The sequence below is a fragment of the Cornus florida genome, unplaced genomic scaffold (genome assembly GCF_030987335.1).
Source record: "Cornus florida cultivar Cherokee Brave unplaced genomic scaffold, ASM3098733v1 CherokeeBrave_3.0.0_Hap2_Chr08, whole genome shotgun sequence".
Taxonomy (NCBI): Eukaryota; Viridiplantae; Streptophyta; class Magnoliopsida; order Cornales; family Cornaceae; genus Cornus; species Cornus florida.
The window spans coordinates 23,361,991-23,384,395 of NW_026775578.1; the positions used below are offsets into that span (position 1 = coordinate 23,361,991).

The window sequence follows — 22,405 nt, forward strand, 5'->3', positions numbered from 1 at the left end:
GCCTTCTTAGCCCCAACGGGAGTAGAGACGAGCATTAGAGGTCCTTGGGCGACCTACAGCTCAGCCCATCACTCAAACCTCATCTCTCTTACCTTTCTTCCAATAATTTTTGCAAGCAAACAGCTTTATCTTTCTGAATTCTAGACTACTCAATTGATCTTATTTTGCTTTACACTTTTACCAATACTGGAACAAAATGATCATGTTTTGCTTCTCAATTGGAAATCACTTGTTTAAAATAAGACCGGGTATGATTATCATCATCTCTATTACATTTATCAATTCTCCTTTCCTACCTAGCTCTATGAATTTTTATCAGTTCAATAACCTTTTCCATGCATAAAATAAGTAAAATAGTCCTAACCAGTACTAGCCAAGAATAGTTTGCATGACACCTGCTAACTCACACTCTGTACTAACTGAGAATAGTTGCATGCCACTATCTCAAACTCAATATCACAAGTAATTGGCTAACAATTATTAGGCTTGCAAAAACATGTCATCTCGGATCATGTGTGTGGGCTTGGACTGGCCCGTGAATTCTTCCATCTTAAGACAGCTTGAGAGCAACCTCCACCTGTGACCAAATGCACTCTAGTTAAACCAAAAGAGAATGATCAAATGAAGTGGTAAAGAAACATGAAATATGAGAGAGATCTCACAAGAGGAGCAAGTGCTGTTTGAGAATCTCTCCCGGTCTTCGAAGAATCCTTCTCATATTGCTCAATGTGAAGACGAATGGTAGTGCCTTCTGAGCCCGTTCGAGAGAGCAAAAAAACCTGAAATGCAGTGTCAAACGAATTTTTAGAGCATACTTTTATTACAAGATATTTCCTTTTTAATAATACAAATTCTAAACAATGTTATACATTATCATATCATTTCATTGATTGTTTAATTTTTGATAGGGATAATTAGAATCCCACTTACCAATCGCGATCCATCACTAAACAAATATCGGATTCCCTGATGCTTTGAGATGGAACCATCAACAAAATCTTTGTACTCAAATTCATCAACATTGTCCACATCCGACACATCTGAATGTATTCCCTTCACAATCCTACATGAATTAACAAGCATAAAGTAGGTTTCATGATGATGAGGGAAGAACCTTTTACCCAAAAAAAAATATATAGAACCCTAGTACAACACTTCTAATACAATAAATAGCAAAAAATAATGTTATAGAAAAGATCAATTATAAAGCAAAATATTAAATGAACCAAGTTGAGACTAGGGAACCTCTCCTTACAATAAATATTTTGATGATTCTCTTCCGCATTTATTTAAGTTTAACATTTATTGAAGAATGGTGAATTAAAAAGGCAAAGAAAAGAAATATAACAGCAACCCAACTCAAGCCGGACTTCACTCATCACTTAGACAACCTGGCCAAGATTTGCAGCCCTATATGTGCCTACACTATCTTGGTTATCTTTTTCCAAAATCTGATTCATCCATTAACAAAGTTCCCCTTTGAATTACAAACATAAGAACACTGATCACCAGTTACAAACAAAAGAACACTGATCACCAGTTGCGCCAGTTCCAATTTTGATTATATGTATTATAATCAAGAAACATATATACATATAATCAAGCTTGTTTCCAATAACTATATCCAAATTCGCCCAACGTCCCCCTTTATTATCTAGTGTGGAATCATTGTCTCAGTGGTCGAGATGACCAACTTCTACAGCTTGATATGCAGTTTACGATAGTCCAAGAAGAAATAACAAATGAATCACTGACCAGAAATTACTAGTGATTGTAGCATACTAGCAATGCAGGCAAGCTATGAAAACCTCTATTTTATTTTCCCTGGGGGAGAATTGTTCAGAAATAAGAAGGGCAATTACATGAAACAAGAAACTCATTTCATTATTAGAGTAATAATCTTTAAAGTAAACCTCCATCATTTTCATCTTTCATCATTCATTACATAACAAAAAAGAACCATTCTTCAATGTCACTTACTGTTGTTCAATATAAATTGAAATATATGTTACATAAAATAGGATACATGTATTCGATGTAAATGTGTCCAAGTGTCAAATTTATCAAATCCCCAAACTCAGCATTATTGTGTTGTTGGCTAATATTGTTTTCTATTCAGAAGGCAAAATTGTGTTAACCATGTAACATTGTGTTCAACATAAGAAATTAACTCATCCTACAAAAATGGTGCAAAACAGAAAACATGAGACGATAGGTTTACCTGCAATTGCAACATATTTGGATTATCAAGTATGATCGCCAGATGTATGTCCAACCAGACATGCTAAGCATATCTTAAATGTATACCCTTATGGCATTATGTCATGTGGCCTAGGAAGCAAGGACACACCTAAAAGGGCCAAGAATCCATGTCGAACACGCCAAAAAACGTGTCTGAATTTTTTATTTTCTTTTTTATATTTGGACACGGCACGGAGACCCGTTGGACACACCATGGATATGTGTCCAACACGACATGTCCCACTCTGGGATTTTTTTATTTTTATTTTTTTAAGTAAGGCATTCTTGGAGATATTTAACAAAGTTTTAGAAAGAAAGTTGAGTTGAAGTGTTAATATGAGGAGTTGTTTAATAACTTTCAGCAATATGGTCATTATATAATTACTTAAAAGTTTTTGTTTTATAAAACAATTTTATATTAAAACAATCATATATTTGTACTTATATTTTAGTTCAAAGGTTCAAACTCTTGCATAATCATCTTTGACTATCTCTTGTTCTCCCACCAACCAAGCTTCACCTGAAGGGTCTCTCTCTCCTCTTTTCTTGCTTCTTTGTCCTCCTCTTTTCTTTTTTCTTCTTCACAAACCCTAGATACTTCATTTTATCCTTTCACGCCCAAAATTCTTTTTGTGTCTCTTTTTCCCTTTTCCTCTTATATCCATATTTTTTTTCTACTTCTATGGATTCTTATTTTTAACAAGCCCTAATTATTTTTCTAACAAAACTCTAGCCTCTTTGTTTCTTCGTTTTTTTCTCTTTATTAACCGTTTTTCTATCATTCTTTCTTTTCCCAGCAAAACACAATTTTATCCATTATTAGGTTGATAAAAAGTATATTACTGACTTCTTAAAATATATATATATATATATATTTACTATTCGCCGTGTCCATGTCTAATTTTTTTAGGAATTGCCGTGTGGCCGTGTTTGTCTCGTATCCGTGTCCCGTATCTGTGCTTCTTAGCATGTGGCCGACATGAATACTTCACAAAATTTTTACACACAAATCTGACAAAATTTGAACTTCTCCTATCAATAACTCTTAGGCAACATGAAACCCACAATTCAACAGTTCCACATGCACAGAAACATAAACACTTACAAGTACAAAAGAGAAAGTTTCGGTAATTACAGCATGCCATTATTGATATAACATCAAAGAAACTTTTGAGTATAAAGAATACTTGTTAACTTTGCTCAGCGGCAATTGCAGCTTTAACAAGTATGCCATTAGTTCATTTGCGGTAGCTGCAGCAACATTCTTGAAGAAACAAAACAATTAAAAAAGATGTTTAACCAAATATGATTACTGCCAATAAACAGATAGAAAAAATTAAATATGCATATCTCATAATCATACCAGGTGTAATAGTGGCGACCAAATGTACCCCAATGATGGCGAACAATGTCTTCAACTGACACAAGCTTTCCCCCACTCAAGCTTTCATTATTTTTGTAAGCAAGATTTGATAGCCAAGCCAAAACAGCCCAAATTCCATCTTTCTCGCAAACATGATCTGAGCCTGTCAATTGATAAAACAATGATTGAAAAAATTATTTGCAAACGTTTCAATTTTTCCGCATGTAATATAAACAAAATTAAATATTGAAGAGAAAATGCATTAAGTCTTACCAGTTCCAAAACTTCTTCACTACATAATGAGCATAATGTAGAATCCATTAAGTTACCAAAGGATTTCCATCCAGTGGGCACCTGGCATTTAATATGGATAATAAAATTAAGCCTCCATAACAGTTGTAGAGGAACCCATAATTAGATATACTACTCTCTGAGTACCTCAAAAAGTTTCAAATTCAAATGTTTAGCTACGACATCAAAAGCAGATGATGTAGGAATGCTCCTACAGGCAGGAAAAAGAAAAAAAGAAAAAAAAAAAAAAAGAGATGAGATTGAAATAAAATGAGTGTAACTCGTGATAAAATGGAAAATACAGAAAGATGCTCCTTAGAGGAAGAGCACCCAAACATGAAAATACATGAACCTGCCACCCACACAGGTGCACATGCATTCATGAGCAGCCACTCACACATCTACAACCACAAAATAAGCTGAGCAAGAAGTTATACATCCTGGGTACTCCCTTCAGACCATCAGAGAAATAAGGTATGCAGTGAACACCATTTGCAGCAATGATGGCAACAGAATCTGATGGAGTAACAAAAAACCTGACACCACAAGAGAAGGTAGAAATGTTTCAAGTACTGAAAAGTTATCAATTGTGCACAACAGAAGTCAGCTGTGGTGCTACCTTTTACCAAAGATCATGTTACGATATGCATCACCATCAGCAGCTGCACCAAATTCCGGGGACTCCTCTTGAGGGTTTTGACTTGCCCAATCCCATACGTGCAACTAACTCCATTGCATGTGTCAGATTAGGGTCAGGATGACCTCCTCCAAAGTCCTCCTGCTCTCATGAAGTCATGCCTAAAAACAACAAAGAAATATGGATTCAGTACACAAAACTAACTTAGCTTGATAATTTTATAATAAAAATTAATGCAAGGAAGCACACCTTGGGTGTGCAGTTCAATAATGAGCTTTCTTTTGCACCAAGCTCTTCAACAAATATATGTTTAGCATACGCTCCAGCAACTCCATGAAGCGCATCATAACTTAAAAATGACATCAAAAGTAAAGCATTCAGCATATGTGAAAAAAAATATGCAAACAAAAAAATATTATATATTGGATCCAAATGAAATGAAATCTACATACCAGAATGTGAACTTTGGCAATGAAAGCAACTTCTGGATAGATTGAAAATCAAATACTAACCTGGGAATCATCAAGCAGAAGTTGTTAAATAAATGAACTGTTAATATTCTTATCTAAAAGAGAAAAACGAAGGGGGAAAAATCTGTTATGAAAAGAACTAAGTAATATGACTGCTAAACATTTTCTCAAAAGAATGTTGCAACAAGTTTATGTACTCGTTATCATGACTACTGGTCCAACAAGACTAAAATATGTAGTTGCATAATATTAATAGTATAATTTATTCTACAACATGAATAGCAAACAGTACATAATAAAGTAACAATAATATATAACACCCAAAATCATCAGTTGGTAAAAAAAAAATATAGAACAGTTGGATAAAGAGGAACAAAAAGGGAAAAGGTTACAAACACCATGGAGTGTAATACCCCCGTCACCATCTTTTAACAAAAACAACATAGACAAGCATTATTCAACATACAAAAAGTGAGAACTTTAGGCTTGATCCTGTGAAGATAGCATACTTCATCAATTTCACATAATCACTAGCTGAATCAAAAAAATCAACGTCGAATTGTCCCTCTGGTCCTGCAAAGTTTGTTGTGCCTATTGCAGAGAGATCCACCTGGAATATATATCAACAAATTTACAATAAGCATGCAATCAGTAAAGTAACATGATGCAATCTAGGAATATTTCTATTGCTTATGAAGTAGGTCATACATCTGGTAGGCCTTCAGTAATCAAGTACACCTTTAATGCCTTTGTTTTTTCAAATATCTTATCAGTAATTCCCTCTGGTGCAGGTCTAACCTTTTCCATGTATTTAATTCCAAAACCCTGTATAAAAATCAAAATAAGACACCAAAAAGCATTAGAAAGAGAATCAGAGATTAGCTATCCAAAAACTCTAATTGAAAATTCTTGCTGCTTCACTACTCAAATGGAAGATCAAACATCATGGTATTCTCCTGGGAATACACGTGCTATCTTTCAAACATTTCCTGTCTTTCCAATTTATTTCATCAATTTTGGCAAACACATGAAATGTTATTTAGTTGCCATCTACCAACAGCTCCCAGTTTTGAGTTTTTATTTTTTCCTGGATAGCTTTTATTTTATTTATTTTTTTTCCTTTCTTTCTAACAACACAGTAATAAGATTGAGGTAAACAAAAATGTGAATTTCCATATTACGTGATGCAATACTACCTTAAAAGTCTTGTACTCAGACAACACAAAGAAAATAAAGGGTACTTGACATGGGTAAAGGAGTTAATCTTACAAATCGGAAGAGTATTCAGCCATAAAAACTCATCCTAAAAAAGGTTATCGAAGGCACATGACTGCCCACACTCTGGCACGCACACACACAAACGCGAGACTAAGGAATAAAATATCAACAAGTACATCAAAAGTTCAAAAAATGTGGGTATAACGACAAATACATGGCTAGTGATATTGTTATCTCAACTTTTGGAGAAAAAAATACGGACAGTGATAGCAAATATTATGAAAATTTTGAACAAAAATAACAGTTGAATTAGAGTAAACTAAAATGCATGTATTTGACATGTGTATAGGTACATGAAATGCACGTCATTGAACATATAATGAACACTAATAATCACTACTCACCATAAACTTCTAACTAAATCAGTATCAAATGTTTGTCGGATATAGATTGATCAATATACATCAACTAATGATTAGATGTAAAATACAATCCACAAATAAACAAAAACACAATATAATCAACCCAAGGTTTAGTATCATATGGATTTTTGTTAGGTATATGAGTTATGTATTGGCAATTTCCTACTCAAAACCTTGGTTGCATTGTGCCAAAGAGTCACGACCTTAGAGCTTAGATAACGTAACTTTGATCTTGGTGAAGCCCAAAGTGTTAGTTCAAACTTGTTTTTGAAAAATGACTTTTCAAAGTATTGAAATATGAACAGGTTCTAAATTAAGTCTTTATTCAAAAACAATGAATGTGAACCGAGAGGCCTATAAATAGATCAAAGGACTCTCCATAGACTTTGATTGATTGGTGGATCCGTCGAATAACCCTCAATTGATCAGAGGTTTCCAATATGTGCCGATCGATGCCTCAATTGACTGAACCCAACGAAAGTTTATTTTTGGAAAAACACTCAAAATAACATGTAAGCTACATATATTGGCTATAAATATAGGTTTATAATTAGTCTAGGGTATGACACAAGCCTTTGATTATCTAAGAGAGAAAATACTTGAGAAAAAAATCTTTGTTTACTCAATCTACGGTGCTCTTGGGCTTCATCATATGCAATTGAGTGTTCAAAAAGAAGGAAGATAATCAAATTTTGAGGCAAATCAATTCAACCGATCAGAATATTGAGCAGAAGATTTGGGCAAGAATGAAGAAGAAGATTGAATGAAGCAAGCCTTGCTAAGGGAGTGCACGAAGGACCTGAGAGTCTGAGTGTCGGTTTGGCTACAGTCTGTGTCAAGAGGTAACTAGGGGTTCTGGGGTGTGGGAACTGCAACTTATTTGAACCTATTCTCATAGTGGATCATTTATGGCTGAACGAGATCTCACGACTTTTCTCTGTTATGGTTTTTCATGTAAAAACTCTCATGTCTCTGCTCTCTATTTATATTTCATGCTTAAGTAATTGTGTGATTGGCTACAAACTATAAGGAATAACTAAAACAAACAAAAAGTCAAATCATAATCCGAGAGCATCCAGTAAATAATTGTAATTTGAAATTAATATCCATACGGCAAATACACACCCCTCTAGGTCTAATTTGGCACTCTCACTCTGACCTAATTAGAGCTTTTGGTACAACAACAACAACAAGCCTTTTTCCCAACTACTTTAGGTTGGCTACATGAATCCTGTGTTTCCATTTTGTTCTACCTAAGGCCATAGACTCAGTCAAACCACATGTTATCATATCCTTCTTTACTAACTCTACCCACGTTAACTTTGGCATTCCTCTTCCCCTAGTATTACCCTCAATATGGACTATGTCACTCTTTCTAACTGGCGAATTTAAAGATCTTCTTTGCACATATTCATACAGAACTATTAATCAGAGCCTTAGGTAACGATCACATATTCTATCAAGCTCCTATGAAGCTTAATAATATAATTCGATTCTCCATTTGGAGGAATAAAGAATTTTTTGGGTAAGTTGGTAACAGTATTCTATTCATGTCACAGATTTGCAGTAAAATCTCCTTGAAATGTTTTTTATATCTTCCACACACAGGTCTAAATTTATGAGTTTGAAACCACAGGAGATAGTGTCTTGTCGTGTACCAATATCCAATATATATAAGCTGCAATTTTCTTTTTTCATGGCCCACGCATGCATAAGGAAAGCATTATTGTTCCTATCAACTTCCAGTCTTTAGGGCCAACTTTTTGTCAGGACAACATTAGGAAAGGGCATAAGGACTAGATAATATGCCAAAATGGAAATGCCTGGAGGATTGTCTCAACTAGATGACCATGGAGAAGATTAAAAGCTTCAATGATCAGCATAAGTTCAAGAAAAGAAAGGTGGTACTCAGCTTATGATATTCCAATTAACCTAGGATCAATCTCATTTAAATCAAGAGAGGCACTCAAATCTCAAATTAAACCATTAAAGCTTGAGCCTTCATATAAGGGACATATCCAGTCAGGCTTTCTTTATACTTAGAAAACTTATGGAGAAGAATGATGAAAAATGATTTTTTTCATACAAATTAAGGGAGATAAAAAGAAGCCTAGATGGTCAATTTGGTAAGTTTAAAGGGACTTCAATTGTCCTGACTCCTGATGTGAAAAATAACAAATAAATTAATTCGGACAAAAGATAAGTACACCAAGGAGTGTCGGGGGTGACACCAAAAGAGTTTCCAGGTAAAGCTCAACTCTAATACACATTCATTACAGCATGCTAACCTAGATTCCTTCCTGTACCATACGTGTAACTTGTAGATAAACTGGAGTTATACTATGATATTATAGAGTAAAAATGAAACTTGAACCATGTTTGGTGCCTAAAAATGAAAATTTTCCACGATAGATTGGAGAAAAAGAATTCATAGATTGAACCTCAGTACAATTATGAGAAAAACAGCAGTGGTAGATAAATTGATGAGAATGAAATATTGCATAGCAGATGATTAGTAAATAGGGAACATTGAATGAATATTACACCATACATGTCTTGTAAAAAATTTTTGAATGTCTTTATTCAATTCCTTTGCTAAAAAAGTAAAACTTTCAACTTAATTCAAATTTAGAACCTCAATGAACCACAATTATGAATTGGAATATACGGACCAATGTCTCTTGTAACATGAATTGTTTTGGTATGCAGATTTGTGTCTGAAGGTGCTATCAGAGGACATGGTAAACTATGAGCAGGGCTTACATAGTTTTCAAGGTTCTCTAACTAGAAGCTAAATCGTGATATGAATTATATGGAGTGAGACTTGTAAAAAAAAATTTAATATCTATGGACTGAGGCCCATAGTCTTAGTTTTAGGCTCCCTAAATAGATGTCACTTCAGTCACATCTAGCAAAACAATGATACCATACCTGTTATACAATAAATAATTATTAGTTTGGACTGAAGGAAACTTGAAAAACCAGGTGGTGATTATTTTGGACTGAAGGAAACTTGAAAAATCAGGTGGCAAAAGATTGTCAGAATGAACTTCAGCAAACACGAAGCAAAAAATGAGAAAAAAATTAGAACTGATTTCTAATTACTTAAAAACCGGCAATTAACAAAAACTCAAGAGTGCTTGGGCCACATTTTTTATTTCCCCCCATGAAGAACATTCCCTTTCTCCGATCATAAAGGCCCCTGATCCCTTTATCTGTCCCTCGTCTCCCCTGAATAAGTAAGGCCCCGCTCTTTCTAATTCGTAAAAAAATATATATATATATATACATATATATATATATATATATATATATAGGGGCATAAGATCTTAAACTAAATGACTCCAGCACAAAAATATTTCATACCACACATGAATCAAACATTTTTAAGTAACCATGAATATTCAAATAGAGGATTTCAAGCAAAAATTAGAATAGAACATCTTCAGTGCATATTGGCAATGGGATAACTCAGCCAACAAAGAATGTAAGTGCATGCTGATGTTATGAAGTCTACTTTAAGAAATAAAAATTAGTCCAATAACCTGTTAGGCGACTTACAGATAACATCGGATTTACAGATAATATGGAAGTAAATTAAACAAAGAGACACCTGGTATACAATGTAAGCTCCAGGAAATTATATAACAGAAATTGCTCTCCCAGCTGTGAATTAACATGGAGCCATTGTTTTCAATCACTGTGGCCTTCAAGATTTAGGATAAACAATCTTTGCATCGCTTTATCCAAAATCCAGAACATAATGTGAAGAAGATTGATAGATGCAAGTGATGCATTGCACCACCAATGACAGAATCAAAACTAAACTACACTAAAATAAAATAGAAGAAGCTACATCTTTTATTGGTATAAAAAAGGTAAAATCATGGATCACCAGAATTGTACAAGTTTCGTCAATATAAAAATTAATGATTGAAACAAACATAGCTGGTACCTCATTGGGACCACCTGGTTTATGACTTGCTGTCAAAATGAATGCTCTTGTTGCCTTAGATCCCTGCATTGGAATTTACAGAAGATCATAATGAGTTGTGTCTTGTTTTTTAATGTTAAGTCTCACTGTTAATGTACTAATGAAAAGAGAACTCCACAACATATCTAGAGGTAGCAATACAAAGCTGATTATCTTACATCCGAACCAGTTCTTTCACGTAAAACAGCTGATACAGCAGGAGTGGAGAGCAACCCATTCTGACCAACCCAAACGCGTCTTACTCTGTTTGCAGCCGCCATCTTAATTATAATCTGCCAATTTTTACAAAACAGAACAAGTAGATCATATAACAAGGTCAATAACCTGTATGTAAAGGGAACAACCAGTATTTAAGGCAACCAAGGTCTATTAAAATGGAACTGAAGGGCGTGATCAACCCCAAACCTAACCTACAGCCACACCCGACACAAGGAAAAAAATCACTCCACCTTAACTTTCTAGGTAGTCCTTTTCCAGACCATTATGCCTACAATTTGTTTCTTTTGCATCATGAAAACAGGATACTTTCATAAAGCAAGAGTGATGCCATTTAATCAACCACATTTACTATTTATTCTACTCCATAAGAGTAGCTATAGAAGGTAAAAACAAACGTCAGGCATGATACATGTAAATCCTTTACACAGGAGGCAAAGGGCTAGTGGATTGAGTTGGGCACGGGTGTTCTTACATACCCAAAGAAAATAAGTATTCTCAACAGAATGGACCAGATCAGATCCTGGTGACACAACCCAGCTAAACCAAACTTAATTAAGGTATTGAACCCCCCAACTCAAGCTCGGGTCCATCATCTCTAGACTTTGTTCCTAGTTACACTGACACCCCCAGTCAACTCAACTCAAGCTTGGGTGGCAAATGGCAAGGCATTCTAGAATTCACTCTATTGGGCAGCTACTATTTACTAAAACAAATTTATTTAATTTTTATATTGGGCGAGCAGCCCTGTGAGGGCCTGAGGAGTAAGACAAGCTCAAAGGGCTAGCAAAGGTCACTTTTTCATTGTTATTGTAAATTGATAAAAGGTGTAATTAGTCATTTTTAATAATAACAAATTACAGTTATTTCAAAAAGAAAAGGCAATACCCGAAAATTTTCATTGTTAATAGAATTCTGTAACTTCGTTGGAGATATTTATTGAAGTAAGACTTTGTTCCTAATAAAGTTATAATGTATAATAGGACTTATTGGTCTTTGCAATTGAAAGTGTAACTAATCGGCAATTTTCCTATATGTTAACCTATTCAACGAAGCTGACGAAACCAAAACAGAGATTCAGTGCCAAAATCTCTCAGTTGGGTGTGTGTGTGGAGCGGGCATATGCCAAAAAAGTGAGTCGCGGGGGGAGGGGGGTGGGGCTGTACCTGGATGGCATCCTTTGAGAAATTGTGGCCATCACCAATAAACCAGCATAGTACCTGCATTAATGAAATTGCCGTTACAAAAAATAAACATAATCCAATGAGCAGTAATTGTCTGAGTCAAACATTAACCATTTGAAAAATGAAGCAAGAAGAGAAAATCCCAAAATTATTTCCAGAAGGAAAGTACTACAGTCAATAAGCAGCTCTGAGTAGAATTCCTAATGATGGAAATCTTTGCAGCTTCCAACCTACGACAAAAGATTATTGGTACAATAATATAATTTTCACCAGTAAAACCTAAGTTGGATCTAATAGAATTTATAACCTGACATCCTGTTGTATCTCCAAAGGTGTATTATACCCTTTCCACGTCTTACCCAACACTCAACTGCCACAAAATACATTGTCTCAAAAAAGAAAAAAAAATATCAAGATCCCCAGGTTCGCAAAAACATTCTCCATCACTATCATTACCACTGTTACATCATAACCATTACACCACCAATCCATGCATACCTAAGTGTACCTCCACCATCTATAGTTGGCCTCTAACTATTACAGCAGTGCAACCTTTGGTGCCAACTATGAAACCATGAATCACAAAGCAAAGAGAAGCTGAAACAATCATGCCATTAGTAAAAGAAATGATAATTAAAAGAACATAATGTTCCTATTCAGGTCATCAAACCTAGCAGCATATAAGTTTAAATCAGGTTCCTTGCTCTAGGTGCTCTTGGCCAAAAAGATCAATCTCTTATAGCATGCTATTAAATATACATTTATGTGATAGTGTATGCAGCCTCCTTAAAATGATGCATATCCAGCATAACAAATTAAATGGATCAGGAAATGGAGAAATATTGCTGTGAATTTCAATTCCAAATTATCGAATTCCCAAAAGAATACGAATAAACATGTTTTGATGTAGCTAAATTTATATGCTATGACTTCTGAAATTTTGGTGAACACAACCGATAGTTTCATATGTACAAATATTTTTGTGAAGAGTAAAATTTTCTCAAAACCTCAATTTAAATGCTTGGTTTTGCATTTTTTTACAAAGATATATATATATATATATAAATTATGTATTCCATTTAATTTAATTATATTGAGAAGTATTACTGAGAAATTTACTCTAAACAAAATCAAAGTCAGTCAAAGTTTAGAAAATATAAACCTTAATTTTCAGTAAAAGAAAGAAACAATTTAATCAACGAAAAATGTTGAATGTTGGCCGAACAACATTATATGTAAGCCACGGAATGGCGAAAAAAGTAACATTATCCCTACCTCTAATTTTTTCGGCTGAGAGAGCATTAAAGGTTGACTGAACAAAGATGTGGACGTAATTTGTTTGCGCGAATAAATTCACCTGCATATATCCAGCCAGCATCATACATAATTACATATTAGACTAAAAAATAACATTCTAGCAACCAATAAGAGAATGTTCCCAAATTTTTTATAAAAATTGAAGATTAAACAGATTCAGGTCAAGTAAAAAGAACTTAAATTTATACACATAAAACTTGAATCACCTTCTTCCACAGAGCAATGGTTTCAACTTCTACAGATTTCTTGATTGAGAGAAATGTCGAAAGGTATTCAAATCCTTGGAAACCTGAATGCATACCAATTGTGTTGACCTCAGCAAAAACATTAGTTGTCGAATTGTAAGATAGCAAAGGACCTTGTGGTGCTGAAAACAAAAATTTATCCCTCCACATTGTAATTGGCTGAAGCTCAGAAGTCCGCAACGGAGGGGGAAGGATGGATTTCTGGATTTTGTGATCTTGAGACCATGACCTGTTCACTCCATATTCTTTCATTGAGAAGATGTGCAGATACATGCTAGATCCATGGAATACAAAAAGTGTGTTTCTAAGGCTTTCAACCTTCAAATCTATGCGTCCCCAAAAATTTTTAAGGGCGCTCGGTAGTTGAACTGAACCGAATACTTCCTTTTCAATATCGAAGCAGCATATAACATCACTGCTTTCAGGATCTTCAATTATCCAGTGTAGAATGCCGTTCACCCTAGCACCAAAGCGACCGTTACTAGCTTGTGGATACAAAGCATGACCTATATTCATCCATTTACCTGTTTTAAAGGTGTACAGCTCCGCTGTAGAGTTCTTAGATGTAGTATCCCTAGCTGGACAATCTTTTTTTATCCTTAGAATCTTGTAAGCAAGCTGCACAGTGCTACAACTGAAACCATACGCAGCTTTCGATTGAGATCTCGACAAGAACTCTGGGAGGGCAAAAAATTCTCCTAGGAGGGGGTTGCTTATGTATAATTTATCAATTTTAAAATCGAAAAAACATACTAAGCCATTTGCTGAACCAACAAAACGCATGTATCTATTTGGCAAATTGAATTCAAAACTCAGCTTTATTGGTTCATTGACTCCCATCTGAAGTTTATTGTAGCTGCATTGGTATCGTATCAACCTCAGAGGTTTCCTCTATTTCTTTTCGACCATCGTTGATCTGCTTTTCCGAAATTAGAGTATTCCAATGCTTGCAAACTTGACGGAACTTAAGCAGTGTTCGGGTTGGAAGCCTCGAAAGAATATTAATGATGACAGGATCGTCAATAAAAAATGCAGATTCAGACTTCCCTTCTTCTTCGGTGCATTCTCTTCTCTCCATCTAAAAAAATTACGAACAAATCCTAGTAAAGATGACAAGTTTAGAGCAGGCATTCATTTCAAAAAGGTGTGGAAATGAATATTAAATTGTAGATCTACAAAAGTCTAGTGATATTCAGATACAAATTGGCCTTGGTAATAGAAAACTAAAGAGAAAAAAAAAGAGGGCGTAGCTGATTTGAACAAGGTAGAGTGGGACAAATTGTCATCTCTATGAATGAGACTATACAATTCAGCAGAGGTGACAAAATTCGACAGAACTATAAGTGATTGGATTTAAGAAATCAAAACCCACAAAAAATAAAAATACAACAAAAAAAATTGGACCCAAGAACTCAAAATCAACTAACAAAGAGCAAACCAAAGTAAAATTAACACAGCATCAGGATTTTAAGCTTTCTTTCATCTTAGATATGAATTAATACAGTTCAAAAGAAGAAGAAAAAGAAAAAAGAAAGAAGTAATACAGGGTGAAAAAAAAAAAAAAAAAACTTATTTGGAATATCAGAATATCATTAATCTATTTGAAGGTTTTCTTTATTTTAGTGAATGATTAACCTATACAAGAGAAAAGAAAGGTAAAACAGCTTATACTGCAATTGATCATTTTCAAATTTTCTAGGAGTGCATATGCATTATTTTGATTACAGTGATCAAATGTGTATTGATTGATCTAGACTTGAGACAGTCAAACACAATAATAAATTAACTGACATTAAGACAATACTATAACTCATTGCCTAATAGACAAAGTATTAGAGAATTATTTAAGAATTGTTTTTATGTACTGATGCATATGACGAATAACCCACACAGTTTTAATGACCCTGAGGAACCAGCACAACCAGTATGATGTGGGAATCTATTGGTTTTGCCCTTAACAAAACAGAGGATATGCCCTTATTCTGGATTTGCTAAGAGAATTTGCCTCAGCTTCAGTCCATTAAAGCTACGCTAAAGTTATGCCATTAAGAGAACAACATATCACATGTAATTGAGAAAGGAAACTAACTCTAAGAGCATCTGTCAAACTTGAATTCAAGTAAGCTCATTGCCTTTATGTAGGTCAAAACTGATTATATCAAGTTTCTTAAACATAGAAAAAGAATCTGTTTTATTTTCATTAAAATCCTGTCAATTGAATCCCGTTCAGGTTCAGTAGGCCCATCTCAAAGAACTCTTCATTGAAGAGCAAATTAATTTCAGGACACTCTTAAGTCATTTACCGTTACATGAACAATTAACATAAGTCATTAAATTTATAACTTGCAATTCAAATAAGTTCCATTATATTAACTTATTATCTATCATTAAAATGGTTACTATACCAATAAGCTATAACAATCCACATATAAGTGAATCTAAGTCTAAGCTATGACTATTCTAAATTAACTCATAGCACGTTAATAAAGGTGCCCACATGTTATATATAAAACCATACAACCAGCCAATACATATATCTATCTACCCCAGACCAACCTATGTGCCATTGATTTTCGCAAAATCCAAAGAAACCACTCCTGTAATTCCACTTGATTTCACAGAAGACCCAAAGGAGAACAACTCCCAGCCATGGGTTGGCTTCTTCCTGAAGAAGCCGACCTCCCCCTCTTCTAAGCCGACTTCTCCAAGGATAAGTCGGCATCTTCCTGGGCTGCTCCTTCCACATCAATCTGCAGCCATGCCACTCCTCCAAGACTCCATAGCTAAAGTCCTAAGGTTTGTAACTATGTCCTAGCATGTCCCAATAGTCCATAACAAGATCGGGTAATAATTTTACCAATCGAAACATCTTTGAATGTATATATATATATATACACACACACATATATGCTTATTCTTCACTGTATGATTCATTCATAGCATGAATATAATCAAACTAATCTATAATTAATTCCCTATGTTGTTCTATGGATAAATCGCACACGGAAACAAAGATGATAAGTAGAACAAAAACTTGCCTCTTAGAGTTTCGGGTCGAAAATTCTACACCGTTCTTCTCCGATCTCTTTCTCAACGCCGGCGGCTTTTGGGTCGCCGTCGTCTACCTTTGCTGCTACGCTTATCACCCACAACAGCCCCCTGCCTTTGCCTCTTGATTCGGCCTCACAAATCATCCTATTCTTCTCTTTCTTTCTCCCTATTTCTTTCCTTCTCTTTTCTCTCTGTTTCTTTTTTCCTTTTTCATCTTTGTCTGTGTACGGGTTCTACAAGAAACCCTAGAGACCCAACATATCTATATAAATCCCGTAAAATTTAGGAAAAATAATAATCCTATAACTATTGTAATACTACATTATATAATGTGTATATATCTATATTTATATATATATATATAGATATATATTTTATGTATATATATATTTATTATATATACAAATAATCCTACCACATGGGCCTATAATCCAAGACCAAGCAAACCTCCTTCCCACCAGTTCAAGACCATATGATCAAGGGTGGATCCAGGATTTCTCAATGGGGTGGGCTAAATCAAAATATATCTAAGTATAAAGGTACAAATATATATATATTATATACGTAATATCATATTAGATTAGTAAAGTATGTTATAAATATATATTATTGCCTTCTGTAACTTTGAGTGCATCAGAGCTTTCCATTTCATTGTTGTACACTTCCTAGATCCGATGCATGAAACAAGCCAAAAGCTCACAACCCTATTGTTGGTTCACATTTGTCATACACTTTTGTGCCCTTAACCATATATCTTTCTCTCTACAAGTCCATATCTATAGAAATATCCCATGCCAATATTAGTCAAGACGCTCAGAGAGCTTATTTTGTCCTAAGTTGGGTAATTCTTATTGGTGGACTCTCTCTTCTTTGTTGTTTCAGTTTCAATATTTCAGAAGCTCTGTCAATGCTCAAACTGATAAAGTTAAATTAAAATTGCATAGTGTCTTCTTTTTCTTTTTCACAGATAAAATTAGGGTTTAGAGAGATGAAAAAGAAGAGAGCCCAAGTAGATGAATCATATTACACACCACTGTTTCATAATTTGAGGAACTGAAAAATCATGTGTGAAGTGACCAAAGATTCTTGTAACTAAAAGAATTAGACACTATGCTCAATAGTATGTCTTCAACTCTAATTTTCCTTCAATTCTAAGTGCTTTGACTTAATTTGAGTCCATCAACATATTATCAACATCATCAGTCGTCATCGCTAGTGTCAACGTTGACATCAACATCCTCATAACGTTGACATTAACATCTTCATCTAGAATCGTCATCTAGAATCACGTAATCCTCTTGCATAGATAAACATTTTATTAAGATAAACTAAAAAGAGACTTCCTATCATAATTGGTCATTTTAAAACCAACATCACTGCTACAATGGTAAGGGGATTTATATAATTCAATTAGCTATGCAAAAAAAACATACCTATTTTCTTTTGCCCACTCCACCCATTCCCAATCAACTCTCTTCTTTCAAAAAGAGACCTGTATTATTAGCACAAAAGAGGAAAAGTTTTAAAAGCATTAATAAACTTGTACAACAAATATTCTGAAATTGAAAACTAAACTTCCAAGTCTTTAATTCCCATTATTAATTGTTTGTTATATATATGTATGTAGAAACAAAAAATCAGTATGTAAAACATGAATAAATAAAAGTATTAAAATTTTAGAAAAAGTAAGAGTTTGTTACCTGATGACTGAGGAGGCATGTTTCTTGACCCTTGTTCTTGCTAAATGTTAAGGCCCGATGCTAGCCCTAAAAATAAGAAAACACTCAAGTTGCAAGAAAGAGGTTTCACAATCTCACTCATAACAATTAAAACACCACCATCTAAGTACCATCTGTATCATGTATCAACCCCCAACTATGCTTTCAGTCAAAATGTTGGACACCCATCCGTAGGGATAGGTGTGATTAGCACATATTATACTCGGCTCTTATGTTAGATTAATCCAATAACAAAGTACAGTGCATCAGTTTAGGAATAAACTTCAAAATTAACAAATCAACATCCTGATATTCTGCATTCTAATAACAAAAGAAAATCAAAAACCAAAATGTAATGCAATGCAAATTTTGTTACTTTATATTGTAATATATATATATATATATATATATAAAGATCATTAAAAATTTCACCAAATAGGATTTAGTTTGCAAAACAAGAATTACAGACCTTGATTAGTTGATTTAGAAGGGAAAAAAAAAAAAAAAAAAAATTAAAACAAAACCCATACATACAAGTTAGCAGTTGCAGGGAGTGAGGGGGCAAGCTTGAGAGTTGAGAGACAGCGGGCCAGCGGCTGAAGCTTGCGAACGGTGAACCCGAACTGGAACAGCGGGCGATGGAAACTGAAAGATATGGGTTTTGATTTTTTGAACAATCTGAAACGATATGCCGATATGGGTTTTGAACTTTTGATTCTTGCAGACAGATAGATAAACTGAAATATATGGGTTTTGAACTTCTGATTCTCGTAGATTTTGTAGTTTGCAGTTGGAGAGAGAGAGAGAGGGCAAGCTCAGAGTCGGGAACGAGAATAGAGATGGAGGCGATTGGGAAGGCAGAAATGATTTGCCCTAAATATTTTGTTTTTTTGGTGACCGATCAACCATGGGCTATAAATTTTGAGGTAGGCTACCTCCTTTGTTGCCTTGGGTCAGGACCGGCCTGGGCATATTAGGCTTGGGCCTGTATTTTAATACGGTGGTCGGGTTGATTTAGATTTGATTGGCTAGGCTAATTTTATTAATATATATATATAGATATTTTTGGTTGGGGTAAAATTAATATAGTAAAAAAAAAATATGTTTTGGAGTGGGCTCAAGCTCACCAGACTCCACCCTACATCCACCCTTGCATATAATTGACCCTATGCCACAAACCAACATAACACTTTAAAAAAAAAAAATTAAAATGAATTACAACAATTAAAAAAAAATAAAAAATAAAACAACCTAGACATTTAAATTAAGAACATTAATAAATAAATAAAATAAATTGACATAAAAAAATATAATTAACTAACAAATAAATACACCTTAAATAGACAATAATAAATTACAATTAAAAAAATAATTAACTAACAAATAATTACACCTTAAATAGACAATAATAAATCACAATTAATTAAATACTCCAAAACAAATGCACAAACAATTCAAATAGTTACATAAATCATTAAAATATAAATATAAATAAATAAATAAATGGCCTTAAAAATTATGGGTATTACAAAAGTTGGAAAAAAATATATTAATAAAATTTTAATATAAAATGGTAGAAAATTGTATTTAAAATTAATTTTAAAGAGAGTAAAACAGCAATCCAAAAACGTGTTAGTGAAGCCAAACGTGGTTATGCAACCAAATAGAGAAAAACGTAACGGTCAAAAACTAAAAGGATTATGACCATTAAAGACATAATTATTTGATAAGACTTAACTTCTTTTTTTGTATTTTTATAAAAAATTGAAAAATGTTAAGAAATTAGGAAGAGCCCTTAACACTTTTATAATAGTATATATTAGGAAAATTCAGCACATGATGAAACAATTATTGATAAATAATATAAAAGGAAAAAATTAATATCATCTACCAACATTTTATACCATCTCTGAATTAACTGTTAAATTACTAAACTTATCTGTTCAAGTAACTCATTCTACATAATTAATTCAGTAGAGAAAAACTCAACTCTCTTACATTGAAGTGAAACATTATCCTAATGATTTTATAAAATACTAAATTAAAATTTTATTTATCAAATCCAAAGAGTCGAGGCAAGCCATTCTTTTATAGTATAATCAATCAAAAAATTAAAAGTTACTTAAATCCCAATGCACAAGGCAAAAAATAAAATAAAAAAATAAAAGTTTGCAACAATAAAGGATATATATAGAACAAGCAAAAGACATGTCAAATATGCTTCTTATTGAGAACATGGCCAACACGCTATAATTTGTCATTCTGTTACCAACAGAAATATAAAGTTGTTAGCTTATATTGTCTATTGTATATTAGGGTTAGAGTTAAATTTAACTTTTGTTATAATCTAATAAAACTTAACTTATAATACTCTGTAGAATATGTTAATGTCAAATTTTTTTTTTTTTATAGAGTGGAAGAGAAAGTACTCCAGTAAATTAGAATGTCAAATCCTTTAACCAAATTTATAAGATTTTGTATGGAATACTAAAGAAATATAAACTTTTCTATAAATATGCCATTTTAGAATGTTAAATCCTTTAGCCAAATTTATAAGATTTTGTATGGAATAATAAGTTCTAAAGAAATATCAACTTTTTCTATAAATATGTCATTCAGTCCTGACAACCATAATTTTAGCTTTGCAAAAGATTTGTATCCTTTGGAGCTATCCTTCAACAAAAGGAAACATTTAGGAATTAAGAAAATAAAATTATATTAGTAATTATAATTTAATTTTGTCCAAAGGTTTGTGTCTTTGGAGTGTCCTCAAGTTAGAAACTGATTTAATTTTGGTGTCCCTTAGAGTGTTGTTATTCACCTTATTCAAGAAACGTAAGAAACTCTACAGGATAAGGAAATAATTTTAATAATTATAACAATTCATGAACCGAGAAATACATGATTTAGGGTAAAGTAAAAATAAAAAAATAAAAAAAAAACCCTTCAACCCCTGACAAATTAGCATAAAACCCTCCTTAACTACAAAATGTGGAAAAAAAAAAAAAAAAAACTAAACTATTATATTTTGTGGTAAATTGCCCATTCCGGAAAGTTTCCGTTCAAGGGACACACAATATATAATATAAAGACCATAATGCCCTTATTACATGAAGAGACTAATGTCTTGTGACCACTACACCAAACAGCCCCTTCTGTCTTACATATATATAGATACACAAATATATAGTTAAATCCCTGTTCATCTTCTTCCTCACACAACATTAATCACTATATACATAACAATCTTGTTAATCAGAGCTTATATATATATATATATGGAAACCCAGTTAAGAAAGGATCAAACTTATAATATATATATTAATATATGGAGAATTAGATCCCATATATATAAATATATATTCTTAATCGGACCTTATCCGACAGATATATATATATACCCACCACGCACTCAACATATATATACACACACACAGTTTCGCAACCCAACCCTATTATATACAGCATATAAGAAGAACTTCAGTATTCTTCTGATTGCCACTGCATTCTTCTCTGATACTAAAAGTTGTAACTCATCTGTATTTTTTTTAATTTTTTTTTTAACAGGTCTGTGTGATAAAGGTTGGGTGATAAGGTTGGCTGAGTTGTCAAAATAGTTGGTTGAGTTGTCTCATTTTGATTGGCTGTTGAGATTGTTATCAGCCATGTCATCAACTCAAGTGTATAACTTTCAAATACGTAATTTTAAACAAGGGTAAATGCGTCTTTTAAATTTTCCGATCAAATTAGTTGCCGAATTGTCCTTAAATTGCACCAGATTAATAGATCAAATTAGTTGCCGAATTGTCCTTAAATTGCACCAGATTAATAGTTTAAGAAGGCAAGTCTTAATTAAGGGGGGTTATTTCTAAAAAGTCAATAATTGATGGGAGTTTATTGTATTTTACCCTATAATTTATATGAGTATCATGCTATATATACGGCCCAAGCACATATATACACGAATATGAATGAGACTTTCAAATCTTTGACAAGATAGAATTTTGTATTTGTATATAAAATAAATTTTCAAAAAGG

The 22,405-nt window shown here is 33.4% G+C and overlaps 1 protein-coding gene and 1 pseudogene across 1 annotated transcript; both read right to left on the minus strand.

Moving 5' to 3' along the window:
* Positions 1-205: 205 nt before the first annotated feature.
* LOC132270822 (phosphoglucomutase, cytoplasmic-like) lies at positions 206-19,254 on the minus strand (annotated as a pseudogene).
* On the minus strand, positions 13,536-14,438 carry LOC132269878 (uncharacterized). The gene has a single exon (XM_059771111.1). The coding sequence runs from the start codon at positions 14,436-14,438 to the stop codon at positions 13,536-13,538; it is 903 nt and encodes a 300-aa protein (XP_059627094.1).
* Positions 19,255-22,405: the final 3,151 nt, after the last annotated feature.

Bases quoted from the DNA above. Each gene is read 5' to 3' on its own strand.
- LOC132269878 (XM_059771111.1), bottom strand. From the start codon at position 14,438: ATGGGAGTCAATGAACCAATAAAGCTGAGTTTTGAATTCAATTTGCCA.